Source organism: Camarhynchus parvulus, chromosome 9 (assembly GCF_901933205.1).
Source record: "Camarhynchus parvulus chromosome 9, STF_HiC, whole genome shotgun sequence".
In the NCBI taxonomy this organism is placed as follows: Eukaryota; Metazoa; Chordata; class Aves; order Passeriformes; family Thraupidae; genus Camarhynchus; species Camarhynchus parvulus.
The window spans coordinates 9,137,061-9,147,082 of record NC_044579.1 but is presented as its reverse complement, the minus strand read 5'-3'; the positions used below and the strand labels follow the sequence as shown (position 1 = coordinate 9,147,082).

Sequence of the window (10,022 nt, the reverse complement as noted above, 5' to 3'; positions counted from 1 at the left end):
GCGGCGGGGGCGGAGGTAGCGCGGGGGGGGCGTGGCTCTGCTCCCCTCTGCGCCTGCCGTGCTGAGACCGGACCCAACTCATCGCCGCAGTGGCGGCGCTCGCCGGCTCCTTTAAGCGGCCGTGCCCCATTGTTTGCACCGCGGCCAATGGGCGCCCGGCGGCCGCGGCGCGCGCGGCCAATGGGGCGCGGCGCGGGGCGCGCGCGCGCCGCCCCCGGCTCTATAAGAAGGCCGGCGGCGCCGCGTGAGTTCCCACTGGCTCGCGCAAAGCCATCTTGGCATTGTTCTGCCCGCCCGCCCGCGCCGCCGCAGCCCCGCGCGACACAGCCCCGCACGCCCCCGCCATGTCCGACGCGGCCGTGGACACCAGCGCTGAAATCTCCGCCAAGGTGAGCGACCCGCCACCTCGCGCCCTGCTCCGCGGCTTTTTTCCCCCCTCTTTTAAAATTTTTTTCCGTGTGATTTCTGGCTTTTTTTTCCTTTTGCGTTTTCTTCGTCGGAATTTCCCCCGCCGCCCGTCCCGTCCCCTCGTTTCTCCCCCTTCTCCCTCTGTCCTTCGCGTTGAAGTTGGTGGCGCGGTGCGGTGCGGAGCCGGTGCCGCCGCGCTCGCCGTGCGGGGCTGCCAGCGCCGTTCCTTTGTCTACAGTGTGCGGGAAACGTGCTCGCCGCCTCTGCCGGTGCTGCCGAGCCCCGCCGCTCCACGTCCCGCTCCCTCCCGCCTTTCCTTGGGACAGTAGCTGGTCATCCCGCTGCGGAGGGGCTCGGAGAGACGGGGGGGGTACACGCACGGCGGTGCCTCGGCACCCGGCAGCGCTCGCTCATTCAATCCGCGGTGCGGGAGCTTGACAGCCCCGTCAAACTTGTGTTCCGCTCGGCCCCGTCCCTGCGGGGGGATGTGGGGGGAAGCGCTCCGGAACACGCACGGGTGGGGGCAGTGTGTGTTGTGGAGTTGCTGCCGAAAAGCGGGGTGGGCGGGTGGTTGCTATTTCGGAGTTGCGCCCGGTTGATGCGGGAGGGGCGTCTGCTGTGGCCGTGTTACCCCTGGAGTGTGGGGGGAGACAGTTGTTTTTTTGGCGTTACCCCCCGGAAGGGGGGGGAGGGGGGCATTTGCAGTTTAGGTACTGCCCCGTATTGGGAGTTACTGTTTCGGAGGTGAGGAGGAGTAGGGGGTGATCCCGAGCTGTCCCGGGGGGGCTTTTGTTATTTTTGGAGTTACCCCGATGGGGGCGCCTCCACAGTAGGAGATGCCCCAGTGCGCTGGGGCGGCGGTGCTGAGGGCGCCGGCCCTGGCCCGAGCTCCTCGCAACCAGGATAAGTTTGCGAGTCGCTGCTGGAGGCGATGGGAAGCAGCTGGGGAGCGCCGGTACCAGCCGGGAGAGGCTCTCCCGGGAGTCCCCGCTGCGGCTCCCGGCGCACGCCTTTGTCTGCGAGCCGCTGCGGAGCGTCCCCCCGGGGGGAATGCGCTCCCCGAACGGCCGCGGTGCGCCCCGTTGAGCTCGGGGCCGCGGCCGGAAAAGTTGCGAGGGGGACCCGACCCGGGCCAGTGCGTGGGAAGGCGGCGGGGGACGTGCCCGGCGGCCTCCTCACCCTGCGCCAGGGCTGGCCCCGGGTCGCGCCGCTCCCGGGGGAAGCGCGCCTGGAGGGAAAAAAAATCCGACCGGGAGGAGGGTTTATAAAAAACAACCAACAAAACGCCGTTTCTGGCAGATTTCGATTTCACTTCTGTTTCCCGCTCCTGCAGCCATGCCCCAATCCCGCCTGCCCAGCCTCCGTTCCGGGGCCGCGGCTTGGTCCCCGCCGCCTCCGGCTCTCCCGCTGCCGGGAAGCGGCGAGGCGGGTCGATCCCCATCCTTCCCCGGGGGAACGGGGCCAAGTTTGCCGTTAACCTTCCCCTGCCCTTTTTACCGAGTGCGGGAAGGGGCCTCGTCTCTGGCTCAGCCTCCTGGGAGCGGACAAGGGTCCGCGCTGCAGGGCGGGCGGGGGCGCGCACGGCGGCAAGGTGACCCCCCCACACCTCACAGAAGCGCGGAGGCACCGGGGCCGCTCGCTGTCGTCCCGCCTCGCCGTCCGGAACGCTCCCGGGAGGCGGGGATGGGGGGGAGGGGGTTCCCGCCCCGCCCGGGCGCCGCCCCCGGCCGGTGCCGCGGGGCGCCCACCACGTGCGGGCCTGGGAGTCGGAGTCCGCCGCGCCACCCCCGCTGGGACTACAGCTCCCGGCAGCCCGCGGGGCGCCGCGCTGGCCGCCGGCCAATCAGCGGGACGCGGAGAGTGGCGCGCGGTTTGAATGGCGGCCGCGCGCGTGGCGGCGCGGGGGAGCCCCCTACCGGCGGGAGGCGCGGCCTGCGGCGGTGCCTCTCTCGTCCCCGGGTCCCCATGTCCCCTGCTTCCCACAGGGATCCTGCCCAGGGCAGGCTCGGGGACAAGGTAGAGCTTTCCGGGCCGGTGGTATGTGGCTCTACACCGCTGCTATTCATTCCATAGACAAACAGCCCTGACACACCTATAATTAGAGGCTGTGTCTCAGTCTTGGCGCCAGAGCAGCCCTGGTGCCTGCACCGGCCCTTGGTCTGGACGCTCCTGTGCATATCTGTTTGTGTTGGACTGGGAAAGGAAAATGGGGAATCTGATGCTCTCTGCAACCCTGTTGCTACCACAAACTTCATGACCTGGCATGGTGATGGTGGTTAAACTGAGAGCATTTTCAGTGATGTAGGAAAGGTCAGGGCTGTAGATTTGTCCAGCTGAAATGCCCAAGAATGAGTTGTTCCTTCACTGGGAGAATTGCTTGCATTTTGTGAGCAACTTGTTTTAAAAAGAAGTGTTGGGTACATTGAGAGGTGGAAATTCTGACTGCTTGACTTGTTCTGTGTTTAACTTGGGAACTGCTTTGTTGCCCTCGTGCCCGTGTGCCTGGTGTGATGCAGCAGCTGTAGCCCAGTGATGCATAAGAGGCCAAATGGTTGTGATCAGTCTCCAGGGAACAGGGCAATGGAAGCCACTGACAGTGTAAAACTGTGGTGGAACTGGGCAGTGTGGAGGAGGTGGCCTGGGATTTGTGTGTAAGCAGTGAAAGGAGGAGGGAGCTTGTGTATTTGTTTTACTCCAGACTTCTGGGTTGGTTTGCTTAGGTGAGGTTCGATCAACAGGTGTTGTCCCCCCTCAAAGCTTTTCCAGGAAACGTCTTTCCTCTATGCACTGGCAGTCTGTGGGTGCCTCTGGAAATGGCATCTATTTAAGTAACCTGGTGGTCTAAAATGCCTGTGCTGCCTCCCCAGCACAGTCTGCAGGGCGGTAGAAACCCTCCCAGAAGGGAGCAGTGATCACCCTTGCAGGGCCAGGGCCACACTCTTCCCTGCCGTGTTCCCACGAGGCAGCGGCTCCCTCCCGGGAGTGAAAGTGCCCGCTGCCCGTGGGCGGCACCGGCAGCTGCAAAGGGCTGGCAGGAGGGGGAGAAGCCACCGCGGTGGAGCAGGAGCTTCCAGCAACTTTTAAACACCTCATGGTCGCTGCTGAAGCCGCTGTGGCTGTGCTGCTGGCCCTGGGGAAGGGCCTCCCTGCTTTCCTTGGCCGGGGTAGCGCTCGCTGTGCTGAAGGATCTCGCTCCAGTTGATGGAGGAACAGAAGGGGAGGAGGATGCAAGCAGAGATGCCAGTGTTAAATCCAAGTGTTCTTAATGCAGGAACATAAAGTTGGATCCTTTCAGCCTGTTTGCTGAGCGACTTGGCATGACATTTTGACAGTGATCAATAGCAAAAACACACAAGCTCCCGCTCTGCTCGCAGTGGAGGCTTGAACCAAACTAGCCAGGCACGGCTCTTGGAGCAGTGTAAAAATAGACTACTTCCCCCACCCCATCCTGTTACACTTTAGGCTGTGAGCTGGATGCTGGAACCTCCTCTCTGCTGCTGTGAGAAAGACCAGGCGTGTTATATTTGCCGTATGATTTTCACTAGGCAGGGCAGAGACCACAGCCTCTGCTAATGAGTGCCTGGGATCTGTTCCTGCTGTGAAGGCTCTGAGCAGCCGTGGGTGCCCATCCTGTGGACGGGGCTGCCGGCTCTCCATGGCATTGCAGGAGCTTGCTGGACTGTGCTAAGATGGGCAATCAGCCAGCTCTGCTGCTGTTGAGCATATATGCAGGCAGCCAGCTCTGTCTGTTTGGGAGCTCAGAGGTGAAACAGAGCAGTCTCTTTTTTAGAGGGCTGCTCTGGCAAGGCTGACTTGGATTGAGATTCGCCCCCATGTTTTCCCGTTCCCAAGGAGGAGCCAGAACGTGGCGACCAAATCACAGAACAAATCTGTATGAAGAGAAACCGGCGCCTGCTCTCGCTCTCAGACTGTGTTTTTCACACCTGATCTGCAGCTTCTCTGACCCAGACACCTGGAATCGGGGTGACTTCTCTGCTTTTCTGCTCCTTCCAGGATCTAAAAGAGAAGAAGGAAGTTGTTGAAGAAACAGAAAATGGCAGAGATGCACCAGCCAACGGCAATGCTGTGAGTATGGCTGCAATCTGCTGGGAGAGGCAGTCTGTACACCAGTGCCTTTTTCTTCTTCTCTTCTTGCTTTTGCTGCAAGTTTGTCCCTAGTACTGTTGAGAGGGGATCCCTGTAAACGGCAGCCCTGAGCCCTGCAAAGCCCTTCAGCCTTTGGTGCTCCTCGTTACGCGGACACTCCCAGCCTGTGGGCTGTTCATGTGTGTGCAGAAGAGAAGGGCTGGGCTTGGATTCCCTCCCTGACAGCTGTGTGAGGCTGTCCAGTACCAACCCTTCCCTAGGCAAGGATGAAGAGAAAAAAAATTTTAAACCCCACTAGGATTTACAATGTTACAACCAGTTCAGCTAGGAAATACATCATGTACAAGTAAACTGGTTGGTTTCCTCTTTTGAGGTGCTGGAGGGAAATCACTGTGCCACATTTCAGTGTGTCATGAGAGCCATTACAGGCTTTGTCTCAAAGCTGCAGCCCCAAGTTACTGTGGGCTTGATCCTTTGTGCCTGGGCTGTCTGGGTTGTGTGGAGGCAGGCAGAAGGCAGGATGTGCAGCCAGGGCTCTGGTGGGCTGGTGCTCTGCTTTCAGCAGGAAAGGTGGGAACATGCATTGTGCTGAATGTCTCTTCCACCTTCTCCCTTTCCTGGTGCATTTTTTTTAAGTGATGTTTTGTCTTGCCAAGGAGAACGAGGAAAACGGAGAGCAGGAGGCTGACAACGAAGTAGACGAAGAGGAGGAGGAAGGCGGTGAAGAAGAGGACGAGGAGGAAGAGGGTGATGGTAACTTTGTTTGTTCCCCCATCCCACGGCAGTGACCTGCTCTGGACAGCAGGCTCCCGGGAAGCGGAGGCGAGCAGAGAGAGCAGCATCTCCCCCTCGCGGCTGTGGGCAGAGAGCTCCCGCCAGCCAGGCTCGCTCCTTCCTTGCTTGCCTGAGCCACCGCTGCTGGGAGTGAAGTCAGCCTTGAATCCCTTCCAGCAGGTTGAGGGCAGATTCCTTCCTCCCTCCCTCTGGCCAGACAGCACCTTACCGCGGCGCTGAATAAGCGCATTAGCCTTCCATGCGAGTAGTAAAATCTGCCCTTGACTCCTGTGAGCACAGCCACTGCTGCACACACCAGTGCTGGCCACTGGGACAGGGACAGCCCTGGGTGGCCATGCCTTGGCCCAGGCACAGAGGGTGTGTCACCCTGCTTGTTCATGGAGCAGCGTGCCGAGAGGCCTATGCAGCCCTCTTTCCCAGGCTGGATGCCGAGTAAAAACGAGCAGAGGAACCTGTGGCTCTTACCTGGTCCTCCAGCTGGAGTAGATAGCCTTGCTTTGAATTTTCTATGGCTGCAGCGTCCTGTGTCTCCCTGCCCTCTGCTGCTTCCTGACCTGACCCAGCCTAGAAATGGGTTTTGTCAGCAGTGGCTTGCCGAATCATTTTTCACCCTCCCTGCTATTATTTTTCCCCCAAGATCTGCTTGGATGAATAACATTGTTTATTTTTATTGCTTGTTAAGGCTGGGAGAAAACCTTTCTTGTTATGCTGAGATGAACTCAGGGCCCCTGATTATCTGTTACTAGGTTAATCCCCTGTGAATTTTTGGTTTACGTGCTGACCTACTAACCTGCTGGCTAGTTTTGGGAGATAGGGACAGGGCTGAAAATTTAATGACCATTAAACCAGTGCTTATTCTGAAAGTGTGAGCCGGGAAAACCACCTCCTTTGGGGTAGCACTCTCTGAGCAGCCTGCTGTGCCCTTCCGTAGGAATTGGTTCACTAGGAACAACTGGGAATTGTGATCCTCTTTAACTTGTGGTTTTAACCCCTGAGGACAGATGCAGCACTGCTGTGTGCTGTCCTGAGCCCATTTACCCCCAGCCTTACTTTAGGGTGGATGAGATGGGGCATACTTGGCTCTCCCTGCTCCTCGCGGGCAGGAGCAGGGAGGAGGATGCTGTGCTGCAGGCGCATGTGTGGGGTGGAAGTGTTGCTTGGATACTGCTGTGACAAACCCGGGGAGCTTTGGTCCCGCAGTGCCAGCCCTGCTCTTCCCAGCTCACCGAGCACAGGCACGATTTGGCACGCGGTGCCTGGAGATGCCGATGCCTCGCGGGGATCCGGCACAGGCTCTGACTGCTGGCATGGGCTCTGTCCATGCTTGCTGCCCTCGGGCGATCCCTGCCTGAGAGCTGCACCTGAGCACTGCAGGAGAGAGATTTAAAGGCAGCAAGTCCAGCTTGCATCAGCTTTTTTAGCCAAGACTTGCAGCCAAACTCCTGGGGTTTGACAGCAGAGGAGAGCTTGAGGGTATATTTTCCTCTCGCATCTCTCCATCCCATCTCATTATTTGCTTTGCTTAAAGCAGCTCAAAGAACTAAAAATGCTCCCAATCAGCTTGGCACTGTCACCTGACCTGCCGGCCAGCCCAGTGCATGTGATGGCTGCCGGGGTGTTGATCCATCGCTGGGAGCTAATCTTGGCCCTTCCTGCTGCATGGGCCACACCGCAGCTGGGCACACGTCAGGAGAGGAGAAGGGAGGATGGGCTGACCTTAATCCCCCCGGCTGTCCAGGCTGTCCATACGTGTGGCTCATGGCAGTGGTTTAAAGCCAGCTTACTGGCCTTAACTCTCTAAGTTATAGTAGGGTCTCCTGTTACACAAGAGACTTGTCTCAGCAGCTGAGAAGCTGTTCTGCCTCTGGGCTTGCCCCTGAGCCCCCAAAACTGGCCAAAAGTGATTGACTCAGTTGTTCTGATCCACTGGCCTATTTGAGCTCAAAGTGGGTCAAAGCCCAGAGCTCGCTGCTCATCCTCCTGGCTGGCTGTAAGATAAGTTGGAAGCATTTGTTTGCTGTTCTGATAATTAGAAAGTGTTCTGACTCAGAACTAATGCGTTCTGGCTCTCTTAACTCATTAAAGATGGGCTAATAGCTGCGAAGGGAAGCAGAAGTAATCTGGAGTGGTTAGGCAGAGCAGCCACTAGAAAGAGTATTTTCCTCTCTCTTTTTTTTCCCCCATTTTTTGCCACGATTTCAGCACTTGTGGTAGGTGGTGGTTTTGCCATCTCACTGTCTGTGTTACAAATGCAGTGTGAATCAAACTTGAGGCTGCCAATCCTTATTTTCCCTTTGGTGTGTCAGGTCATTTGGGGGATGCCCAGAGAGCCACAGTGTCCTCTGTCACCTCTTGTCCTGAGCAGAGTCTGCCACCTGGGTAGATGGGGACATAGCATCACAGCGTGGGGATGTGCTGGGATTAAAGCCAGAGGGGAGGTGTGTGGTACTGGAACTCTCCCAGAGGGTCTCACATTTCCTCCCTTTGTACTCCATGCAGGTGAGGAAGAGGATGGTGATGACGACGACGAAGCTGAGGGAGCCACAGGCAAACGGGCAGCTGAGGATGATGAGGTGGGAAGAGTAGGCAGCCCCTCAGAGCCACACATGTCCCCAGGGGGCTTGGGAGGGGGGAGAGTGTCAGTGGGGCTAGAGGGGCTGGGTTTAACTCTGGGGCTGGAATGCTTTGCATGTGTGCTGCCCATGTCTCTCCAGGGACACAGCCCAGTTCTGTTTATACACTGGCCTGGTTAGGGGGGTGTCTGCTCCCGCCCAGCAGAGCCCTGGCCCTGGGCTGGGGAGACCTGGAATGCTCATGGCAGGCCTGGGTGGGGGCACTCAGGGGCTCCCTGAGAAGAGAGGATTTTGCCTGAGGGAGCGAAACACCTGTGGTGCTCAGACCTTGTCCCTGAGGCAGGAGAGGAACCCCAAACTCCCCAGCCTCACTCCCTGCCTTGGGGGTGACTCTTGCCTGCCCCCCAGCAGCCCCAGTCCCCATCCCCTCTCTTGACTGCTTTGCTTTCCCCCTAGGATGACGACGTCGATCCCAAGAAGCAGAAAACCGATGAAGATGACTAGGCAGCAATTTTTTTTTTTTTTTTTTAATAAGGAGGAAAACAAACCAACAAAAAAGGCCAGCGCGTCCTCTTCACCCTTGGGTCTCCCTGGGGACTCCCATTGCAGCCCCCTTTCCCTCACACAGCCCTTCCTCCCCCCTCCGCCGTGGTCATCCTCACCAAGTAGAGTGAACCCCGTCCCCGGCCCCCGGCGCGGCGCTGCCACTCAACGAACATGGAAATGATTCACCCGTTAGCGGGGAGAGAAAAACCCCCCTTCCCCCACAAACCCTCTCCCCCCGAGCACCAAAACTTCAAGGCCCTGCTTTCTTTCTTAAAAGTACTTTAAAGGAGAATTTGTTTGTATTTTTTATTTACATTTTATATTTTTGTACATATTGTTAGGAGGTCCGCCATTTTTAAGTGATCTCGGATTGACCAAAAGGGGGGCTTTGAAGTGTATATCTCTCTTGTTACCTATCTCTGACTTTACTTGTGGTGTGACCAGGCCCAAACCATTATCTCAAAGGAGAATAAAGCAAAACCTTGTAAAAAAAAAAATTAAAAAAGACAAAAATGCAAAAAAAAATTACAATCTTATTCTGAGCATTCCAGTAACTTTTTTTGTGTATGTACTTTAGCTGTACCATAGATCGTGGTTTGTATGAGGTGGCAAGGCCAAAGATAAAAAGGTTTTCTTTTTTTTTCTGTCTATGAAGTTGCTGTTTATTTTTATTTTTTCTTTTTTTTTGGCCTGTTTGATGTATGTGTGAAACAATGTTGTCCAACAATAAACCGGAATTTTATTTTGCTGAGTTGTCCTAACAAGGCTGCCTCCCAACTGCTGCTTTTTGTTTTAGTTTTCATTTGTTTTAGTTTTTTATTTCTTTCTTCCCTTCTTTATCTCCTTTCTTTCTTTGCTTTGGACTTGGGCTGGGAAGAGAGAGAGGGGTGCAAAGTGTTGATGGGGAGGGTCTGGGGGCTGTGCTGTCCCCCTGTGGCTGTCGTGGTGGGGAAGGCAGTGTCTTTCCATGGCTGTATTCCTGTGGAGAGCTGCACCAGTGTCCCCAGCATGGCCTCTGCATGATCCTGCATGCTCTGGCTGCCCTTGGCAAGAGGCAGGGATGGGTTAGATTGGGAAACATGGACAGGGAGTGTAGGGGCCTGGATATGGTTTGCTCAGCAATTCTCCTGTCTGCAGCCAAATTTGTTGGGGATTGTTTGGCTTGTGTAGTGGAGATGAGAAAACCTTGCAGTATCTGCTGCAGTGATTGACCCTTGGTTGTGGGGTGGGAAGAGCTCAGGCCATGTAAATGCCTTCCCTTCCTTGGGGCTTGAGTGTTGCTGGCAGTGGGGCAGGAGTCAGTGTCAGCAGGGATTGGATTCAGCCAGAACTGGTCCTGGGGGATGCTCCAGCCTGCACTGGTCACCCAGCAATTTCTGGGGTGCCAAGTTTAAGGTTTGGTAGTGGCACTCAGGGGAGATGGGTCAGGGTTGTCTGTGTGCTCTAACAAACGAAAATGGCCTTAACTTAGCCTTAGCCTCTGCTGCTTTGCTCCTAACCTTCCTCCAACTCATTTTTTCTCCCTCCTCCAGGGTGTTGGAGCTTGGAAAAGCTCTGCCAGGTGTGTGGAGTTCGTTTGCAAGAACCTGCTTT

The 10,022-nt window shown here is 56.8% G+C and overlaps 1 protein-coding gene across 4 annotated transcripts; it reads left to right on the top strand.

Annotated features, from left to right (window-relative positions):
- The first annotated feature begins 230 nt into the window (after positions 1-230).
- Positions 231-9,193, top strand: PTMA (prothymosin alpha). Of its 4 annotated transcripts, none has more exons than XM_030954437.1 (5): positions 231-389; positions 4,423-4,494; positions 5,175-5,262; positions 7,810-7,883; positions 8,340-9,193. In XM_030954437.1, exons 1-5 carry the CDS (start codon positions 345-347, stop codon positions 8,385-8,387), a joined length of 327 nt encoding a protein of 108 aa, XP_030810297.1. In that variant the 5' UTR covers positions 231-344; the 3' UTR covers positions 8,388-9,193. The 4 variants fall into 4 exon arrangements, with proteins under 4 accessions (XP_030810297.1, XP_030810294.1, XP_030810296.1 ...); XM_030954434.1 differs by having other exon boundaries at positions 5,175-5,268; XM_030954436.1 differs by having other exon boundaries at positions 234-389; positions 5,172-5,262.
- Positions 9,194-10,022: the final 829 nt, after the last annotated feature.